Source organism: Zonotrichia albicollis, chromosome 29, assembly GCF_047830755.1.
Source record: "Zonotrichia albicollis isolate bZonAlb1 chromosome 29, bZonAlb1.hap1, whole genome shotgun sequence".
In the NCBI taxonomy this organism is placed as follows: domain Eukaryota; kingdom Metazoa; phylum Chordata; class Aves; order Passeriformes; family Passerellidae; genus Zonotrichia; species Zonotrichia albicollis.
In genome coordinates this window covers 3,941,251-3,963,503 of record NC_133847.1, presented here as the reverse complement: position 1 = coordinate 3,963,503, position 22,253 = coordinate 3,941,251, and the positions used below count along the sequence as shown (strand labels likewise).

At 43.8% G+C, this 22,253-nt stretch overlaps 1 protein-coding gene across 1 annotated transcript; it reads left to right on the top strand.

Moving 5' to 3' along the window:
- The first annotated feature begins 17 nt into the window (after positions 1-17).
- Positions 18-21,122, top strand: LOC102071031 (scaffold attachment factor B1). Its single transcript, XM_074529055.1, is given in 22 exon segments — positions 18-310; positions 313-509; positions 1,835-1,922; positions 2,699-2,763; positions 2,846-3,124; positions 4,267-4,326; positions 5,125-5,152; positions 6,106-6,610; positions 7,071-7,117; positions 7,531-7,631; positions 7,912-8,061; positions 8,160-8,260; positions 8,709-8,845; positions 9,369-9,457; positions 9,909-10,045; positions 11,103-11,396; positions 13,082-13,219; positions 14,869-14,908; positions 18,007-18,119; positions 18,813-18,925; positions 19,129-19,195; positions 20,741-21,122. Coding segments are annotated over 22 exon segments (3,015 nt in total). The 5' UTR covers positions 18-165; the 3' UTR covers positions 20,862-21,122.
- Positions 21,123-22,253: the final 1,131 nt, after the last annotated feature.

The following is a 22,253-nucleotide window of genomic DNA, read 5'->3' as shown; positions in this document are numbered from 1 at the left end:
CGCCCCGCGCAGGCGCAAAAGGCGTCGCCCGCGTCCAAGGACGGCTCGCGAGCTCTCGCGCATGCGTGGGAGAGGGGACCGGGGGCCGGCCTGCCGCGTGACGTAATCGCCGCTCCGGAGTTGGCGGCGCCGCGGCGCGAGTGGCCCGCCCGGGTCCCGGTGCGCATGCGCGCTGCGCCTCCCTCCCTTTCCCGCCCCCTCGCTCTCCCCTGCGCCCCGGGTCTCCTCCATTTTGTGCTGCGGCGGCAGCTGCGGCTCTCCCGCCTCGCCTTCTCTCCGCCTCGCCCCGCACGAACGAGTCCAAACCGCGGCCCATGGCGGAGAGTCACTCACCGGCCGGGCTGGCGGAGGCTGCGTCCCTGGCTGGGCCTGGCGTCCCCGGTTCGGAGTCGGAAAGCCGGCGGCGGCCGCTGAGCGAGCTGCGCGTGATCGACCTGCGGGCCGAGCTCAGGCAGCGCAACCTGGACAGCGGCGGCAACAAGAGCGTCCTCATGGAGCGGCTGAGGAAGGTGAGGGCGCTGGGGCTACCTCGGGGTGCGTGGAGCGGCTGCGACCCCGGGCCGGCGGCACCGCTGAGGAAAATGGCGCCAAAGAGCGTTCGGGGCCCTGAGGGGATCGGTGCGAGCGTTCGGGGCCCCGCCGGGATCGGTGCGAGCGTTCGGCGCTCTGAGGGGTTCAGTGCGAGCGTTCGGCGCCCTGAGGGGATCGGTGCGAGCGTTCGGCGCCCTGAGGGGATCGGTGCGAGCGTTCGGGGCCCCGCCGGGTTCAGTGCGAGCGTTCGGGTCCCTGAGCGGATCGGTGCGCGCGTAAGGGGGCCCCGCCGGGATCGGTGCGAGCGTTCGGGGCCCGGCTGGGCTGCGCCGGCCCGGGCTCACCCTGTGACCGCTGCTGCTGTCAGCGAGCCCGCTCCGATCCCAGCGCTTGGTTCGGGTATTTCCAGATTCGTGCACCACAGGGTTCTGTTGCTCTCTTGAGCTGCTGGGTTTATGGTTCTGTGCGCCGTCTGTCGGGATTTTTGCTGCGTTTTTCTGGCAGTTTAGCTGGTAGCCCTTTCGCTGTGTCCTCATCACACCGCTGAGCGCGTTAATCCCACGAGGAATCCCTTCTCTGATCTCCTTGCTGTGTCTCAGAGCTGAGGTTTTTACCCTGTCAAAACAACCCGTGTGTCTGTGATCAGTTCCAAATGCTGTTCACTTTCAAGATCTTGGACATACAAATCGCATTTATTCACATCTGTCACCCCCAAACTCGTACTGCTATTTAAAAACAACAGCTCTTTTTCTATTTTAGCCACTCTGTCTTAAAAGAAGCAGCTTAATAATCTGTTTCTCATCAGAAAGCATTTTGAAAAACTTTAGGAGTTATCAGTGACTCAAGTAAGCCACGTGTGAAGTGGCATGTATATTTAATATTTTGAAACAACATATAGTTAAATATAGTTATAGTTTACATATAACAAATATAATTATAGAGACTTTCCATGGAGCTTATGCTGCAGCTGCTTGCTCTGTACTTGACACAATTCTACTCATGGTCACAAATACAGAAACACCTGCAATTTACACTTTCATCTGTAGGATTGATGAGAAACAATTCCAAATGCTGTAGGATTGGCTTTTTTTGCTGACAGTTTTCCCAAAACCTTACACCAACATGTCACTGCCTTCTCCCTGCTTGTTGCTTTGCTCTGATGGTTTTTCATTTGTGTATCCAAGTTGCTGATTCATTGTTTGGAATTTTTCAGCCTCTGGTGTGCAGTTCTCAAACTCAACAAGAATGTACAAATGAAGTTTTTAATGTCTATTTTTGTATCTTTCTCTTTTACCCCTATTAGGCTATTGAGGAGGAAGGAGGAAATCCTGATGAAATTCCAGTGGTTTCAGAAAATATCATGAAGAAAACTCCAAAAAGAAGCAACAAAGGTAGTTAGAGAGACTTTTTATTACTAAATTTGGTTTACATGAAATGTAAATTTGGGAAGATGAGACTCGACTGTTTTGCCAGCTAATTAGTTTGATTTTTATCATTACCTCTGATTTGGAGTGATGGTGCAATTGCTAAAATGTGAAATCTTGAATGTCACAACTCTGGATGAAAGAGATCTTTTAAATCATATTCATTTCCAAGTCTCAGAAAAACACCTGATGTCTAATACAGCACCTTTAATGTGGGGATGGAAATAGATAAAATATTCCTCTTGGCTTTAAAATCCTTCTCACTTTTTAGTTGTAATGTGTTTGTAGTTTTTGAGGAAAATCAAATTCATAAAAGGTCAAACAGCTGCTTAGCTCTGAGTTTGAGGAGTTGGTGCTGAAGCTGGTGTAGTCTTTTTAGTGATTTCAGTAATTAATTAATTGGGATAATTCCCATCCATCTGGTGGGCAGAGCACTGGAATGAAACCCCCAGCTAGAGTGGGGTTATTTCAGTACTTTATGCTGTGTTTTGTTTGGTTGGTTTATTTTTCTTCTCATAAATGTTGAGGTAATAAATTGCTGCAATCTGAGCTGAGCCCAATGTTCTGGGGAGGTCACAGAGCTTGAGCTGCTGCCAGCTGCTGCACTGTGACTTGTTTGTCACTTACTGGGTGCTCACAAACAGGGCAAAACCTGAAGGAAACACCAACTCTGATAAAAAAGCAAAGCTGGAGGGGTGCAATTCTAATTTCTGCTGTGATTTTAATGCTGCTGATGTTGTTAGGACGTAGAGCAGATGAAGAAGGAGTGGAGGACAATGGCCTGGAGGAGGATTCTGGAGATGGACAGGTACAGGGGCTGCCTCTGGAGTGGGTGATGGTGGCTCTCAAGCCACCCTGACTGTGACAATGTGCTTTTTTTCTTTTCACAGGACGATATTGAAGCAAGTTTGGACACCTTGCAGGACATTGACATGATGGATATCAGTGTGTTAGATGAAGCTGAGATAGATAATGGCAATGCAGTAGATTGTGGAGATGATTACAGTGCCCATAACATCCTTGACTCACTGTCTGATAGCAAAGAAAATGCAGATGCAGAAGTGAAAGAATTTCCAGATCAGCCTACAGAGTTTGTTGTAGGTAACTTGGAGGCATCCCCACAATTTTCAGAAATTAAAGAAGAATCAAGAGAAATCCCAATAGTGATGGTATGCATCTCTTTTGTGTGTGGAATCAGGGTTTTCTTTTTTAAATTTATTTATTTCTGGGTTAAACAGCAAAATGCTAAAGCTAAAAGAGTACTTGGGAAAAGAGCTAAAGAGTACTTGGGGAAATTTGGAGCTGTACTGGTTCTTAATGGTCGTTGCTTTTCTTCTAGCATATTTGTGGTAATGCATGTCTTAATTTTAAAAATACCTAAATGTTGTTTGTACATATGTGATTGTATTAATAGCAGTTTACAGAGCATTTGTTTTTAATCATGCTTTGAACTCTGCTTCACCCTATTAATCATAATGTATATATTATTCCTATTTTCATATTTTAATTTTAGAGAACATGTGAGGCATACAAATAGTGTAGCTTACTTTCTTCTCAACTCGACAGCACCATCCAGGAAATTATATTCAATGTTATTTTTCTGCCAAGATTGAGTCTTGCAGTTATTCAGTTGAAAATGTTATTATGTTGACTTTCTGTGTTTATCTGGCTGCTGACCCTGGGCTAGAGGATAATCCCTATCCCCTTGAGATAAATCAAGTGCTTTATCTCCTGAAATGTACAGCAGCATTTAAAAAAAGTTCTTTCTGCCCCATTTAATGGGGGAGTATTGCTCTTTGTTGTGTGTCCACATTGACTGTGAGATTCTAAATTTATATTTTTTTTTCTAAAGATGCACAAATAAGCTTGGCCCCCTATCCCCAGGCATATCCTTGTCCTACACAAATCAAATGGAAATACTCAGAAAAAAGGGGGTTATTTTTGAGTGAGTAAATATCTTGAGGCCAGGTTGGCTCCCATGCTCTGCTTTCATCAGTAAAGGAAATAATTACCAAGTCCTGCAGGTTTTTTGGCTCTGTTGTTGCTGTAAATGACAGGGATAAAAATCAGATATTTTGCTGTTGGAATCCCTGTACTTGAAAGATTTTTGTGAGCTTACCATCATGGTTAAGAAATAATGAGAGATTTTATTCAGTTAGTGGTGGTTATCACTCAGTTTTTACCATTATTGGTTGTTTTGGGTGCTGGGTAACAGCTGTCAGTGCAAATACAAATCTTCATTTTCTCACTCAGGTTTCACTCACAATATTCCTTTATAAATAACAAGGTGTCTCCTGTTTATTTTTTAAAGGTAGAGTTTGAAGATGTTGGGAACAGTTTAGATGCTTCATCAGAATTAACCATAATAAAGGTAAATGGTAACCAGTTTTTCTTTACAAACAAAAAAAGCATAAAATAATGCACTATATAATACTGTGTGTGTATAGTGGGTGCATTCTTCCTCTGCAAAGAATGGGAATTAATGCCTTGGGATTTATTCATAGAAACAAAGATTTCTTTATCAGATCATATATGTATATAAACATGTATGTACATATATAAAAATTTATTTATGATGTTTGTATCACACTGAGCTTGATGGTAGATTCCTTTTATCTGCTGTAAATACCAGCTCAGTGCTTTCCATTGTGTTTAACTTCCATTAAAAATGTACATATCCCAGGGTGAGAAGAAAGCTGCAACTATTCCTGAAATGCTGCCCTTGTTTCCAGATCACTCCTGGTAGGTTAAGAGCACCAGCCCCAGGTGAAGCTGGTGTTTCTGTTGATGCTGTTTTCAGAAAGGAGACTTCAAAACACACAGGGTAGAGAAGGGTAACATGAAGATAATCTTTCCTCTGTGCTGCTTGCATTTATTGATTTATTTATCCGTGTGAATGTGTAACATGTGTTCAACAGGTGGCTGAATTTGAGAGGTTTTAAAGTTTTCACAGACTTCATAAAGTTTGAGGATGTTAAAAACTCATCTTAAATTTTTCTTCTGAGAAATTTATTTGAATTTCAATGTTTTCAAAGCTGAAATAGGCTAAATTATAGTAATGCTTTCACTAAATACTCTCCTGTACAAATGGATAAAAAAAGTCATTCAGAATAGCATCCTGCTTATGAAATAGTGATATTTCTCCTTTTCAAAATCTTTTTCACTACAGGAACTTGAAGAGTTACCTTTGGAGCCAGGTACTGTTTGCTTTTGTTTGGTTACTTTGATTTATTTTTTTTTTTAATGAAAAAAAAATTCCTGGGTATTTAAACAGTTTCATTCTTCATTTAGGCTTTTTGCGTCCCTGTTTGGTTTTTATTGGTTCTTTTTTTTTAATGCATTACTGTAGTGTACGTTATTATGGTGGAAAATCCAGGTCATGCAGGGTCATAGAGATTGGAAACCCAGTCATATCACCAGATCTGTGAATAACCACCCTTGGAAAACTTGTTTAATGCCATGAAATGGTTCCCTAGAACTGTTACTGCAGAGTGAAGTTAAGGAACGAGCCTTAAAGATGTAAAGGTTCTGAAAACAGATCTTGTGATATCACACTGTACAGTGGTTCTGTGAATAAATATAAATACAGGAGTGTAGGCAGCGCAAAGCTCTGGTGCAGAACAGAAATTCAGGAGTGACTGGACTTCAGAAGAAGGAGCACGCTGCCATCAGGAATTTGCCACAGATCCCACTCGCTGTCTGGACTGCAAACACACTCAGAACCATCAGAAGATGCCCAGTTCTCATGTTGGACTGTCTCTGCTAAAGGAACTCAACAGAAAGTTGGAAAAATTGAACTCTCAGTGCCTTGATACGTTCAGTTAAGCATCTCGGACTCTGGAAGCTAACTAGAGAAGAAACAGAGCTGAACGATTTGCTGAAGAATATGAAGGCTGAGCCTGAAGTTTTTTGTTAAATCTGTGGGGGCATTTTTCTTGGCTGTTGAGGTGCTAGGGCTGATTTGGCAGGGTGTGAGAGAGCAGTGAGCGTGGTAGGTGTAACACTGTGTACACTAGGGTTTTCCAATCTCTGTGTAGCTTAGCAGTTCTCTTGGTGTTAGTGTGGCAGCCATGCCAGTTCCACATTTGTGATTTGCTGTATTTCCCTGGTGATTAAATCTTGTGCCATTCTATTCCTGTTAAATCCGTAGAAAATGAGAAAATACTCGACATTTTGGGGGAAACTTGTAAATCTGAGCTACTTAACGAAGAACAACCTCCCGAAGCGGAGCGGCCGCGTGCGCAGGAAGCCAGTAACGCGGGGCCAGGCAAGAGGCTGGCTGAGGAAGAGGACGCTCTCGCTGCCGCTCAGCTGGAGGAAGATGCTTTAGCTTTGGACAGCAAATCGGCCCAAGCTTTGGCAAGGAAGGAAGCAAAGCGTTTAGTGGTAGCAAAAGGGGAGACAAGTGAACAGAGCCCCGAGGAAGAGGCCCCGGACTCTGAAGGTGTAGTGGTAGAGACCCTAAGCGATCAGAGTAGCAAACGCTCCCAAGGCCTGGAAGCCTCTAGTGGGGAGGCAGCGGAGAAAGGCGCAGGTGCCGAAGCCAGAGCTAGCAAAGAAGATGGCAAGAGAGCAGAAGACAAAGCTAATTCTGAGGAATCTTCCCCTGCCACTAAAGAGTCCTCAGCCAGTGAGGGCGCTGATCAGAAAAAGAGGTTTGTTTTTTCTCCGTTCTAGACCAGATGCTATCTTTTATCATTGGTCCTTAAGTGATGCGAATAAGCTGTTTCCTTCAATTGGCCTCCGAGACTGATGAAATTGTAGCCTATTCCTAAAGGTCTCTTTTATTTCTCCATGTGTAGATATATTTTTTTTTTTTCCTAAAGAACAGTGGGTTTGATTTCTTGTCCTTCCTCAACCTTCAAAGGTTGTTTTCCCCAAATTACTCTTATTTCTGTCATCTAATGTGCTGGTTTGGCCAGGAAGAAATGGGAAACAGAATTGTCCGTTTAGGGGTACAAATCCCTATTTCCTGTCACTCTTCTAGAAAATTGCCAATAATAGTGTTTATTTTGGAACTAATTTACTGGTAGGTATCCAATTTTAGTTGTGCTGTCTAGAATTAATGGTCTTTTTGCATATGATCTCTTGAATAATGTGGTGTTTTGTCTTTAGCCCTGTTGAAGACAAAGATACAAAGGCAGTCACAAAAGATGAGAAAGGTAGGTGCATGTTTGGGGTTTTTTTGGGTTTTTTATTTTCAAAGGAGCTGGAGTAAAAAAGAGGACTGTTAATTCAGTGAACCCTCAGTGCAGTTGTAACACAGCCCTTCAAAATATAACTAAAATATCAGTTCTTTGTAACTTCTGTAACATTATTAACAACCAGAGTTGAGATTTGTTTTAAATAAGTATTTTTTTGTGATTTAACATTTGATACTTTGTAATTCTCCTTAAAGGGATTGAAGTGCAGGAAGAAAATCTGTGGCTACAAACAGAGTTTTTTTTTTCAGAGTTTTCAAATGTACATTTACTATGGAGAGTTTTATGAAGGAAAAATGTGGAGGAGTTAGGGTTCTGAATTTGTTCTCCTGCATTTGTGTTTCATGTGGTCTTTTATGTTTCTTGTGCCTCAGGCCGTGTGGGGAGTGGTTCTGGCAGAAATTTGTGGGTTAGTGGACTTTCCTCCTCTACTAGAGCTACAGATTTGAAGAATCTTTTCAGCAAGTATGGAAAGGTATGTAGGGGATATGTAAATTAACAAGCCACAAAGTGGTAGTAATTTTTATTCAATTTTATTTTGTTTTTTCCAATCCCACTCACCCTTCTCTGTGTATATCTGCCTTAAGCCCTTGACCTGCTCGACAACTTGAAGATGAATTATTGAAGGGGGCATTGATTGAACTAAATGGCTTTTAGAAATCCTTTCCCATCCAAATCTTTCTAAGAAATGGTCATTAAGTTAGAATATTTCTTGACAGACCTGCAAACGCAGAATATTTTGGTTTTTCCCACAGGTGGTTGGTGCAAAAGTGGTGACAAATGCTCGCAGCCCTGGCGCTCGCTGCTATGGCTTTGTGACAATGTCAACATCTGAGGAGGCCACCAAGTGCATCAATCACCTCCACAGAACTGAGCTGCATGGTAAAATGATTTCTGTGGAAAAGGTGAGTGGCAGCTGTTTCATGACAATGTAATTGAAATAAAAGCATGCAGTTTTAATCTCTGTCTCTGACTATGGAATTCTTTCTGGCTGAATTTCTAGGCAAAAAATGAACCAGCAGGAAAAAAACCTTCTGACAAAAAGGAAGGTGAAACAAGGAAGGAAAAAGACAGGCACCATTCTGCAGAGTCCAAATCTGAGAAGTAATGTGTTGTTTTGTGTTTTATGATACTTAAAGACCACTTATTTCAAATCTAACCAAATAACTGTAATAAATCTTGATTTAATGTTCTATCCTGCATTTGAAATTGGAATAATGCTTCAAAAGTTGATGTTTTACAGTAGTAAGGGCATCTTAACTGGTTCTCTGTTCAGAAATAAAAAGCTTTTTAGTGTTAGTCTAAAAACTTGTTAGCTACATAAGGAGATGCTAAATCAAATTATTTATAGATAAACCATTATTTTTACCAGTTGTTTGTCCTCTGATCTTGCTCTGTCTTGGACTCTACTTTTAATTGACAAATATTTCTAGGATTCAGTAAATCTTTCTGGTAGACTGACTGTGTGGTTAGTGAGTGGTACTTCCAACATTGGTTTTTCAAGTGGTTTGTTGCTTTTGAAAGAGGCATTTTGCTTTCCTGCTTTTTGTAGATCTGCTGGTATTAAGAAGGAGGAGAAGATCGACAAAAAAGATGATGCTAAGAAATCAGAAAAAGATGAAAAAGAAGGAAAAGAAAAGGATGAACAAAAGACTGGATCTTCTGATAGATCCAGGGCAAGCAAATCAGGTGATGCTGGCTGTCTTTCAGGAATGTTTTCAAGGATACTTGTACATTATTAGATGTGATTGATAATTCAGTAAAAAGGAGCTTACTTAGTAAAACTGACACAAGCATCAGAAAACACCTTGAAAATTTTGACTTCAATTTCTAATAACTTAAAACAGTTTCCATAATTCTTATGGAATTGTCACTGGGTTTAGACCTGACACTGCATGTGGCTTGTGTTCCTTTTTGGGCTTTTTTTTTTAAACTGGCAAAGAATGTATTTTGTGGACAGAAGAATTAAATTAAATTTGTGTTCTTTTAGCTGTCATCCCTGCCAGAAAATACTGCTGTAATTTTTGATAATTTTACTGCTCCCATCCTCATGTTGGCCAAATCATTTAAATCATGAATAAATTCCATAAGTTATTAAAAACCTCATTAAAATAACTTTTTACTATTTAGTATCCTCACAGTTTTGAGTCTTGCAAGAATTGTTGAATGTCTTTTGTACCATTTATTTTTGGCTCTGTTTTGTTTTTTCTAGCAAGCAGAGGAACAGAGAGGACAGTGGTAATGGATAAATCTAAAGGAGAGCCAGTTATTAGTGTGAAAACTTCTGCATCAAAAGAGAGGGTAAGGCCAACTTCCAGAGAAGCTTTTGTGTAAAAATAGGTGTCAAATAGATTTATGTGCTCAGAGATGAAGGGGTACAATTTGGTCCAATTACACTTTTGGAAAAGCATCAGGGTTTTAATGATGTGGCAGAGGGGAAATGCTTCTGTTTCACCTTTTTTATACTTCTAACCTAGTGCAAGAAGTAGAGTTGCAGTATGGAAATGGTTTTAGGATGATGTGTTTCCCTGAGTATGGGATGTTATTGTGCAGGTCAGGTTGAGTTCCTTTAGTATTTATTTGTAATATTTGAAGTTCTGCCCAAATTTGGGATACTTTCCCCTGGAATTCCACTGTTGTTTTTTACCTCTGGGGAAGGCATGGCAGCCTGTTTTGTTCAGGTTGACACAGTGTAGGTGTTTCCTAGGAAATGCACCGTGTTCAGCTCATGCCTTGTTGTGATTCATCTCAGAGCACCAAGAGCCAGGACCGCAAATCGGAGAGCAAGGAAAAGCAGGATATTTTATCCTTTGATAAAATCAAGGAGCAGCGAGAACGGGAACGGCAGAGGCAGAGGGAGAGAGAAATCAGGGAGACGGAGAGGCGCCGGTGAGTTCCCAGCACCTCTGATTTTTAAATGGCATTTTTTACCTCTTACCTGTACCTTTAACTCCCTTACCTTTCTGTGGTTTTGTTCAAAGCAGTGCTGTGCTGCTCCAACAGTGATATCTCAGATTGATTTCATATTATTTACTATCTCAGATTGATTTCATACTGATTACTGCTAGAACAGACATTAATGCCAAGTGATGGAGGATTTTACTGCTGAAATCAGTGTTCTCATCTAACTTCCATGGATGCTTTCAGGCTTTGTCTTCCACTTGACTGGATTTGAATTTTCTTAATTTTTTTTTTTTTTCCCAGAAGCTTTTAAATATTTGTTGTACATCAGATTTCTGTCTTAGGACTTGCTGTACTCTCTGAAAGCTTTTTCAGACCTATCTACTGAAGTAGATATCTTAAGTAGATACTTACTTGGTTTTTTTGCCCCAGAAGCTTTTAAATATTTGTTGTACATCAGGTTTCTGTCTTAGGACTTGCTGTACTCTCTGCAAGCTTTTTCAGACCTGACTATCTTCTTAAGTAGATACTTAAGATAGGTGCTTTCAGGCTTTGTCTTCCACTTGACTAGATTTGAATTTCCTTGATTTTTCCCCAGAAGCTTGTAAATACTTTTTGTACATCAGATTTCTGTATTAGGACTTGCTGTACTCTCTGAAAGCTTTTTCAGACCTGTCTACTTAAGTAGATAGTACTACTATCTACTATTAGTATCTAAGAGTAGATAGTAGTACTATCTACTATTAGTATCTAAGAGTAGATAGTAGTACTATCTACTATTAGTATCTAAGAGTAGATAGTAGTACTATCTACTATTAGTATCTAAGAGTAGATACTATGTTACTCATGCAGAATTTTTCACCTTTGCATCTGGAGTTTTTTATTTTCCCGTAAGCTGTTACTTAATTGGCAAGAAGGGGGAGAACATAGAAACTTCTTAAAAAAAAAAGGCAAAACCAAACAAGAAGCACAACCTAAAGCAAAGAAGCAGTAAAGCTTGGACTGAAGAATCTCAATTAAAAACAAAATATCTCTTTGAAATCAGAGAGAGAGAGAGGCGGGACCGGGAGCAGCGCCTGGCAGCCATCCACGAGCGCGACGAGAGACAGAGGCTGCAGAGGGAGCGCGAGCGGCTGGAATTCCAACGGCAGCGCCTGGACAGAGAGCGCCTGGAGAGGGAGAGGCTGGAGAGGGAGAGGATGCACATCGAGCAGGAGAGGAGGCGCGAGCAGGAGAGGATCCAGAGGGAGAGGGAGGAGCTGCGGCGGCAGCAGGAGCAGCTGCGCTACGAGCAGGAGCGCAGATCCGCCATGAGGAGGCCCTATGATCCTGACAGCAGGTGAGGAGCAGGGCAGGGGGGCTCCAGACTCCTCAGCCACATCCCCTGGGGAGCCCTCTGGATAAAGCACTCATGGGGGCTCCAAACTCCTCAGCCACATCCCCTGGGGAGCCCTCTGGATAAAGCACTCATGGGGGCTCACACCTGAAAAACTCTGTAGTTGCTGCTTTTAACACTAATAACAATTTGAAGAAGAGCAAATACTGTGCATGTCCACTTGTAAGCCCTGTTTGGGTCTACTCTTCTTTTCCAAAGAGGGATGAACAAGAGTAGTAACAACCTAGAGCTGTTACTTCTTTGAGCAATAGAGTAGAATAGTAATAATAGAGTAATGGAGTTGTAATAATAGAGGAGGAGTAGTAGTAGTAGTAGAGTAGCAATAATAGAGTAACGGAGTTGTAATAATAGAGGAGGAGGAGTAGTAGTAGAGTAGCAATAATAGAGTAATGGAGTTGTAATAATAGAGGAGGAGGAGTAGTAGTAGAGTAGTAATGATAGAGTAATGGAGTTGTAATAATAGAGGAGGAGGAGGAGGAGTAGAGTAGTAATAATAGAGTAATGGAGTTGTAATAATAGAGGAGGAGTAGTAGTAGTAGAGTAGTAATAATAGAGTAATGGAGTTGTAATAATAGAGGAGGAGGAGTAGTAGTAGAGTAGCAATAATAGAGTAATGGAGTTGTAATAATAGAGGAGGAGTAGTAGTAGTAGAGTAGTAATAATAGAGTAATGGAGTTGTAATAATAGAGGAGGAGTAGTAGTAGAGTAGCAATAATAGAGTAATGGAGTTGTAATAATAGAGGAGGAGGAGTAGCAGAGTAGTAATAATAGAGTAATGGAATTGTAATAATAGAGGAGAAGTAGTAGTAGTAGTAGAATAGTAATAATAGAGTAATGGAGTTGTAATAATAGAGGAGGAGGAGTAGTAGTAGAGTAGCAATAATAGAGTAATGGAGTTGTAATAATAGAGGAGGAGTAGTAGTAGTAGAGTAGTAATAATAGAGTAATGGAGTTGTAATAATAGAGGAGGAGGAGTAGTAGTAGAGTAGCAATAATAGAGTTAATAGAGTAGTCGAGCTGTAATAATAGAGTACCAGTAGTAAAGCCATAATAATAGGGTTAATAGAGTAGTAGAGTTGAGCTAATGGAGTAGTAGTAGTAGTAGAGTAGTAATAATGGAGTTTAAGGAGTAGTAGAGCTGTAGTAATAGAGTAGTAGTAGTAAAGTCATAATAATAGGGTTAATAGAGTAGTAGAGTTGTGCTAATGGAGTAGTAGTAGTAGTAGAGTAGTAATAATGGAGTTTAAGGAGTAGTAGAGCTGTAATAATAGAGTAGTAGTAGTAAAGCCATAATAATAGGGTTAATAGAGTAGTAGAGTTGTGCTAATGGAGTAGTAGTAGTAGAGTAGTACGATTAGAGTTAATAGAGTAGTACTAATAGAGTTAATAGAATAGTAGAGTTGTTTGTATCGACTCTAAATGGTAAAGGAAAAGATACTCATTCTCTTCTCACATCACCACATACTGAAATTGAACTGTTTTTTGCAAACCAAATTTTCTCTGAAACCGAAACGCGACTCCTGCTTAACACACGTAGATTTTTAATTCCTGGGTTGGCTGAGGTTTGAGAGAGCAGGAAAGGGGAGGTGTGTCTGGGGCTGCTGCTGATGTGAGCCCTGTGTGTGCAGGAGGGATGACCCCTACTGGCCCGAGGCCAAGCGCCTGGCGCTCGATGACCGCTACCACTCGGACTTCGGCCGCCAGGATCGCTTCCACGACTTCGACCACCGCGACCGCGGCCGCTACCAGGAGCACTGCTTGGACAGGTGGGCAAGGCACTGCCTCTGCTGCTTCTTCTGCTTCTTCTGCTTCTGCTTCTGCTTCTCCTTCTGCTTCTGCTTCTCCTTCTGCTTCTGCTTCTCCTCCTGCTTCTGCTTCTCCTCCTGCTTCTGCTTCTCCTCCTGCTTCTGCTTCTCCTCCTGCTTCTGCTTCTCCTCCTGCTTCTGCTTCTCCTCCCGCTTCTGCTTCTCCTCCTGCTTCTGCTTCTCCTGCTTCTCCTGCTTCTCCTGCTTCTCCTGCTTCTCCTGCTTCTCCTGCTTCTCCTGCTTCTCCTGCTTCTCCTGCTTCTCCTGCTTCTCCTGCTTCTCCTGCTTCTCCTGCTCCTCCTCCTTCTCCTTCTCCTCCTCCTCCTCCTCCTCCTCCTTCTCCTCCTCCTTCTCCTCCTCCTTCTCCTCCTCCTTCTCCTCCTCCTTCTCCTCCTCCTTCTCCTCCTCCTTCTCCTCCTCCTTCTCCTCCTCCTTCTCCTCCTCCTTCTCCTCCTCCTTCTCCTTCCTATGTCTTCAGGGAAATCTGGTGTCTTGTAGCAGCTTGGATGGTGTCAGCAGAGTAAAAGGAATCACTCCTGTGCATTTCTCGTGTCTGATTTCACACGTGCCTGCAATCCTTTGTTCCCGTGGGTTAGGGACTATGGAAACAGGATGACCCATGTGGCAGGGGGGAGTGATGAGAAGCTCTCCATCTTATCAGAAGGCTAATTAATTATTTTATTATACTATATTATTCTATTCTATATTATATTAGATTATGTTACATCTAAACTGAATCTGCCAAGCACTCAGCTCTGCACACAACTGCCCAGAATCTCATGACTGCCAGCCCACAGTCCTGACACACACACACACACACACACACACACACCTGGCCCTGACAGGCCAAGGAACCAAAGCACCCTCACTTTGGCTAAACAATTTCCATATTGAATTGTACTTTGGCACAACACAGCCATGGCAAATAAGATTAGAATTGTTTTTTCTTTCTCTGAGGTTCAGAGAATATGAATCTCAGAAATATTCTTGGGAAGAATTGTGCCTTGCTTTTCTCTGTGAAGAGAAATGTGGCTATAAGGGACATAGAGGCTGCATAAAGATTATTGCCAAGTCCTGATGCAGTCTGCCATGATGCTGATGGAGATACAGCAGCTCCTCTCAAGGTCTATGGAAGTTGCTTTATGAACCCCTGAGATTTAGCTGTTTCCTTTTGCTTTAAAACTTTCCCTATTTTCATCTTTGCAGCCTGGCTAATGCAGGTTTTTAGCACCACAGAATGGAAATACTTTGTGTGGTGCCATTGAGATTTCTGTTTGCTCTCAAGGGATCTCTGGTGAAAACTGTGCTGTTTGTTTTTGCTTGTAACTCATTTCTGACACTGGCAATTCACTCAGTGTTCTCTCCCTTGGTGTCACTGAGTACCTGGCCATCCTCAGTGCTGCCTTTTTTTACCCATATTACAGTGATAGGTGTTAGTTTGATCTCTTTTTATACTATGAAATAAGAACTCTTTTGAGTTATCTTGCCACTGAACATTAGCATCCAGATTTACAGCCAATGAAAGTTAACTTTTCATGTGTTATTTCATGCAGACCCTGGAATTATAATTACAGTGCTGATTCAACTGAAACTTTTCATTTTTGTTCCAGGAGAGACTGTGCAAGGGGAATTCCAGATCGAGATGGGCAGGTATGTTACAACCAAATCACTGCTGCAGTTAAAAACCAAAAGAAGGTGAAAGCTAAAAACCCCAAAGCAGAAAGGACACAGTGTGCACACAGCACAAACGTTTCAGCTGAGATACTTGAACAGAACTAATTTTGTGTGCTAATGAGCATAAAATAAATTATTAGGTTATCTGCTTGCTGGGGTGGTAACCTCAAATACAGGCAAGGGGAAACCTCTGAGTGATGGGAGCATCTTTTCAGGCTGATGTGTGGCAGTAAAAGCTTTTTGATTGACCATCTCAGGGGTTAAGAGAGAGCTGCTGTACTCACTTAGCTGGCAATGGATGCCTTCTCTCACATTTATCTAAATGAAACAAGGCTGTAAAAGGACAGGTGTGAAAATCAATGCCACAATGAGATTCAAACCCTTTCATTTCTGAAGAGAGGTAGGAAGTGAGCAGATATTCAATATGAAAATTTAAAACCTGAAGCCAAGAACATAAACCTTAAAAAAACCTTAGCAAACAAAAAAGATCTCTCCCACCAGCGAAAAATAAACATCTGGAATGAGCCATGTCCTACAGCAGAACCTTGAAAAAATGAGACAGCTATAAATTTTTTACCAAAAAGCCAAATTTTTGCAATCCTAGAATGTTGGGAAGAATGAAAGTTTGACAAGAAAATCTCACAGATATGTATACTTAGCAGAAAGATTTTTAAATGTAGAGTCTGATGAAGGAATAGAGATGGAAGCAAGTTTTGATATAGAAGAAAAGAATTGCTGAGCCAGTCTTGCTGGATAACCAAAGAGGCAAAGGGTGTGTTAGTTAGGAGTTTTTATGGCTTAGAGCAAAGGATAAACCCACCTCAAAGATGTTTTTACTGGGCAGAAAGAGAGCACAGGCAAACAAGTCAGCAAAGTTGCAAGCAGAAAAAAAGTCTCAGACTTATCCACTGCAAGAAAACTGAAAACCAACTTCTAGCTTAAACTGTAATGTACTAACTTTTAGTGATTGGAGAATAGTAACATGAATATGGTAATTACAGTAGTTATGATAAGCTATAAATAAAGGCTAAGGTATAGATTGGTTCTACTGTGTCAAGATGCTCAGTGAAGAAAAGTATATAATGCATTGTAACCAAAAGAAAAGTGTAGAATACATTGTAGCCAAAATTGAGGGGTCTCCAGGCCTGCCTGCAGCTGGAGCTGACAGCTGTGGGCACAGGCTCTGTCACCCACCACCCTGGACTGCTGTAATGCCTTGGAATACAATAAACTGCATTTTGAAGAGCTGCCTGGACTCCCACATCTCTCATTCAGGCTCTCACAGTGGCGCCTAATGCGGGGCACCATCAATAAGAGCCTGAATGAGGGATGTGGGACTCCAGGCCTGCCTGCAGCTTGGGATGACAGCTGTAGGCACAAGCTCTGTCACCCACCACCCTGTAATGTCTTATATGTAATAAACTGGATTTTGAAGAGCCCCTGGAGTGCCACATCTCTGATTTAAGCTCTTACAGTGGCGCCCAACGTGGGGCACCATTAGTAAGGCCCTGAATGAGGGATGCAGGTCTCCAGGCCTGCCTGCTGCTGGAGCTGACAGCTGTGGGCACAGGCTCTGTCACCCACCACCCTGTAATGTCTTATATGTAATAAACTCGATTTTGAAGAGCCCCTGGAGTCCCACATCTCTGATTTAAGCTCTTACAGTGGCACCCAACGTGAGGCACCATTAGAAAGAGCCTGAATGAGGGATGTGGGACTCCAGGCATGGCTGCAGCTGGAGCTGACAGCTGCGGGCACAGGCTCTGTCACCCACAAGCCTGGACTGCTGTAATGTCTCAGATACAATAAATTGCATTTTGAAGAGCCCCTGGAGTCCCACATCTCTCGTTCAGGCTGTTACAGTGGCGCCCAACGTGGGGCACCATCAAAAAGGCCTTAATGAGGAATGTGGGTCTCCAGGCCTGCCTGCAGCTGGAGCTGACAGATGTGAGCACAGGCTCTGTCACCCACCACCCTGGACTGCTGTAATGCCTTGGATACAATAAATTGCATTTTGAAAAGCTGCCTGGAGTCCCACATCTCTCATTTAGGCTCTTACAGTGGCGCCCAATGTGCGGTGCCATTAGAAAGAGCCTGAAAGGGATGCAGGTCTCCAGGCCTGTGTGCAGCTGGAGCTGACAGATGTGGGCACAAGCTCTGTCACCCATGACCCTGTAATGTCTTAGATACAATAAACTGGATTATGAAGAGCCCCTGGAGTCCCACATCTCTGATTTAAGCTCTTACAGTGGCGCCCAACATGGGGCACCATTAGTAAGGCCCTGAATGAGGGATGTGGGACTCCAGGCATGGCTGCAGCTGGAGCTGACAGCTGTGGGCACAGGCTCTGTCACCCACCACCCTGGACTGCTGTAATGTCTTGGATACAATAAACTGCATTTTGAAGAGCCACCTGGAGTCCCACATCTCTCATTCAGGCTGTTACAGTGGCGCCCAACGTGGGGCATCATCAATAAGAGCCTGAATGAGGGATGTGGGACTCCAGGCCTGCCTGCAGCTTGGGGTGACAGCTGTGGGCACAGGCTCTGTCACCCATGACCCTGTAATGTCTCAGATACAATAAACTGCATTTTGAAGAGCCCCTGGAGTCCCACATCTCTGATTTAAGCTCTTACAGTGGCGCCCAACGTGGGGCACCATTAGTAAGTCCCTGAATGAGGGATGTGGGACTCCAGGCATGGCTGCAGCTGGAGCTGACAGATGTGGGCACAGGCTCTGTCACCCACCACCCTGGACTGCTGTAATGTCTTGGATACAATAAACTGCATTTTGAAGAGCTGCCTGGAGTCCCACATCACTGAGTTTGGCTCTTATGGTGGTGCCCAACGTGAGGCACCATTAGAAAGAGCCTGAAAGGGATGCAGGTCTCCAGGCCTGTGTGCAGCTGGAGCTGACAGCTGTGGGCACAGCTCTATCACCCACCACCCTGGACTGCTGCAATGTCTTGGATGCATTTTGAAGAGCCACCTGGAGTCCCACAAGCCTCATTGAGGCTCTCCCACGAGCAGAAAGGCCGTGCTGGTGTCTGTGACCGTGTCCTGCTTGCCTTGCAGCACTACCCCGACGAGCGGCACGGGGGCCCCGAGCGGCACTCGCGGGACAGCTGGGGGGGCTACGGCTCCGACAGGAGGATGAGTGAGGGAAGAGGGATCCCCCCACAGACCCGGTTAGTGCCTCCCACAGCAGGGAAGTGATTTGGGGCTCTTCACATCTCCTCAGTGAGCCTTTGGAGGGTGGCAGCAGAAGGAGCTTGACAAGTGTGAATCCTCTCTCCAGCTCTTGGAGCATCTGCAGGAGCAGGGAATTGCCACGTGAAGCTCTGTAGTGAGTAAAGAGCTGCTCAGTTAGCTCAGCTCCTGCCTCTGCTTCTCCTGTAAATAACTTCCATTTCTACAGATGAGATTCACTCTGTTTCTACAGTAAGGGCTACACAAGTCTCATTCATGGCCAGTGGTCAGGTTTTAGAGGAAATTGAGAAGTCTTTGCAGTGGTGGGGGTAGAGAACTTGGACTCACCTGAATTGTAGTGGTTTCTCTTTAAACCAGTGAATCAAGCTGGGCTTATTCCAGCTGCAGGACTTTCAGACAGAGGAGTGGCAGCCAATGAATTCATCCATGCCCAAGTATTCCAGTCCATTGCAATATCCATGATGTCTCTGGATGAAAAAAGCCTAGTTTTGTGTGAAGGATGCTGTTCAGCAAGTGTTTGTCATTGTTTCTCTTGGAGTGGTTGGGTGGCTACAGCTCTAGCTTGATTAACCATTTAACACACTTTGGCATGGGGTATGGTGTTTGGCTTTACCCTGTGCTGCTCAGTGGGTAGGGGACATACCTAGAAGATGTTCTTTTATTTTTTTAAGAGATGGACGTGACTGGGGAGATCATGGTCGAAAGTTAGAGGGGCATCAAGATCGTACATGGCAGGGAAATGTGGATGGAGGAGTGATGGGACGGGATCATGAGAGATGGCAAGGTACACTTGCTGCTTACCAGTGTGATTGTGGTTCTTTTCTGTGAATTACTGCTGCTGAACCTTCTAGTGGTAGTTAAATTACAGAGAAATCAAATGAAATTCTGGGAACAAGGTGACATTTGTATTAGGGAAACACAAAAACTTGTCTTTTTCTTTTTTCTTTTTTTTTTTTTCTCCCTTTTTTTTTTCTCTCTTTGAATTAGGTGGTGATAGAAGCATGCCTGGTCAGTCAGGACCAGGCCATGGGATGACTCGAGGAGGGACATCAGGGTAAGAACCTCTGTCAGAATGTTTATAATGCTTTTATAATGCTTTGATCTGTATAAGCAAGGGGGAAAAAACCCAACAAATTAAAGAAACACCTTTCAGAGTGTAGGAATGTGCCCCCTGTTGATAGAGTGACTAAATGATTCTTTGTCTGCTTAAAAAGGCAAAAAGCCCAGAAGTTTCTGTCCATGATTGCAAAAGGCTGAACAATCACTTTATTGTACTAATACTAAATTTTACTCTTCAGAAAAACCCATCACCCTTGCCACACAGTCCAACACAGCTTTGATGTAATTGGTCAATCCCTCCAAACACCATGCAGAGTCCAATTAAAAAATCACTTTTTGCTTAACAAATCTCCTTAACCAATTCCACATGTGCACAACAGATGTGCAGCAAGTGATAAAAATTGTTTCTCATTTTTCTCTGAGCTTACTCAGGAAAACCCTCCAAACACCATCCCCAGAGTCCAGTTAAGAAATCACCCTTTGCTAAACAAATCTCCTTAACTGGAAGATAAGAAACAATTCTTACCTTCACTTGCTGCACCTGTTGTGTGCACATGTGGAATGGGTTATGGAGATTTATTTAGCAAAGGGTGATTTCTTAACACATTCCATATGTGCACAACAACAGATGCAGCAAGATGAGAATATTCTCATTTTCCGTGAGCTTTCTCACAGCTTCCCAGGAACACCCTCCAAACACCATCAGTGTCCAGTTAAGATTTGTTTAGCAGAGGGTGATTTCTTAACACCCTTTTCTTAATCACCCTCCGATTTCTTCATCACCTTTGCTGAACAAATCTCCATAACCCATTCCACACGTGCACCAAGAGAAGAATTGTGTCTCATTTTCCCTGAGGGGTCTCAGCTCCCCAGGAGCGCCCTGGCAGGGAGCTCTGTCTGTGTGTGTGTCTGTCTGTGTGTGTGTCTGTCTGTGTGTGTGTCTGTCTGTGTGTCTGTCTGTCTGTGTGTGTGTCTGTCTGTCTGTGTGTCTGTCAGTCTGTGTGTCTGTCTGTGTGTCTGTCTGTGTGTCTGTTCAGTGATGCCCTGGCAGCGAGCTGTGTCTGTCTGTCTGTCTGTTCAGCGCTGCCCCGGCAGGGAGCTCTGTGTGTCAGTCTGTCTGTGTGTCAGTCTGTGTGTCTGTCAGTCTGTCTGTTCAGTGATGCCCCTGCTCTCGTTGCAGGCGCGGAGCTTTCTCCGGGAGCCTTTGTCTGTCTGTCTGTCTGTCTGTTCAGCGATGCCCTGGCAGCGAGCTCTCTCTGTCTGTCTGTCTGTTCAGTGAGGCCCTGGCAGGGAGCTCAGTGTGTCTGTCTGTCCGCTCAGCGCTGCCCTGCTGTCGTTGCAGGCACGGAGCTTTCTCCGAGAGCCTCTGTGTGTCTGTCAGTCAGTCTGTGTGTCAGTCTGTCTGTCAGTCTGTGTGTCTGTCTGTGTGTCTGTGTGTCAGTCTGTCTGTGTGTCTGTCTGTCAGTCTGTGTGTCTGTCTGTGTGTCAGTCTGTGTGTGTGTCTGTCTGTCCGCTCAGCGCTGCCCCGCTCTCATTGCAGGCGCGGAGCTTTCTCCGGGAGCCAGGGTGCGGCCGTGCAGGGCCAGGCCGTGCCCGGGGTGTTTGGGGGCGCCCCGAGGAGCCCCCGGCTGGCTGAGCCGCGCTTCGGCCGCCGCTACTGACGCCCCCCGTGCCCGGGGGATTCACTGCCGCCTGCCCGGGGCCGGGAGTTTCATTCACCCAGGGTCACCTTGAGGTCGGGATTCTAAAAATGCCAGACTGCTGCTGCGCTGTAGCCAAATCCCGTGTCAGCTTTGGTTTGGTTTGGTTTGGTTTTTTGTTTGTTTGTTTGTAATGAACATGGTGTTGGTCAGACATCGCTTTTAAGTTTCTGTAAGTGAAACATTCCATTTTTCAGAAATAATAAAATTGGTTTATGGCTACTGGTTCTTTTTGTTTGTGGAGTCTTTGGTGACCTCATGAGAGGTTTAAAAATCATTAAAGAGACAATCTGCTTTTAGCAATGTGAGATTTGAAGAGAACTGATAGATCTGGGGCTTGGCAGACTCTGCCTGTCCTTAATTGTCTCCTTTCTGCCATTAAGTTTAAATATTCTTTCTACATTTCCATTTTAGTTTCCTGTCATTACAGGAGTAGAAAGAGGAGGAGGAAGGAAAGCTGGGAGAAAGGGGGAAGGAGAGAGAGGATGAAGAAGAAGGAAGGAGGCCTGAAAAGTAGGATTGAGTTCAGTCTAGGGCTCAGTGCTCACCTTGTTCACCTCCCTCTGATGCTCATAGCCTGCTGTTCATTGCTTTGCATCTTCAGCATAAAAACCTAAAAGCCAAACATGAGAATGCTTGAGAATTCAATGAGAATTTTTTCCCATCCACCTCTATCTTACCTGTGTCCCTGTGTTTTAATTCTTCCCTTTAAAACTTCTTATTCATACACATACTGAAAAATAATATTAATTTATATAATAACTGAGGGTTTTTCCAAATAACCCTGTTCATCTGTATAATATACAGAAATTTTAGAAGGTAAGGAATTGAGTACAGATACATATAGCTCTTGAACATACAAATATAACTTTTATATATATATGTAAAAATTAAGCATGCAGACCTTGAAATTGTAAGAAAATCGCTTCTATGAGGAGGAAATCGAGGTTTCTGTGTTTATTTTTTCCTCTCTCTAACAAACTGAAGTCTGAGATTTTGGTTCTATCTCAGTCGCTGCTGTCGCCGCCTGGTGGTGACGGGGAGGAACTGCAGCGTCCTGAGGGCTCGCTCGCTGCGCCGCCTGCTGGGTAAAGGTGGAACTGCAGGGCAGGAACGGGGGTGACAGCGGGGACTCGCTGGTGGCACTGGGGGAGTAACTTTGGGGACTCACGGTGTCTCCTGAACAGTGATAGTGAGCATTCCCTGGTGGCCCCAGCACAGTGACATTAGGGACTCGCTGGTGGCACTGCCACAGTGACATCAGGGATTCACTGCTGGCTCTAGCACAGTGATATTGGGGAATTGCTGCTGTCCCCAGCACAGTGACACCAGGGACTCACTGGTGTCCCCCAG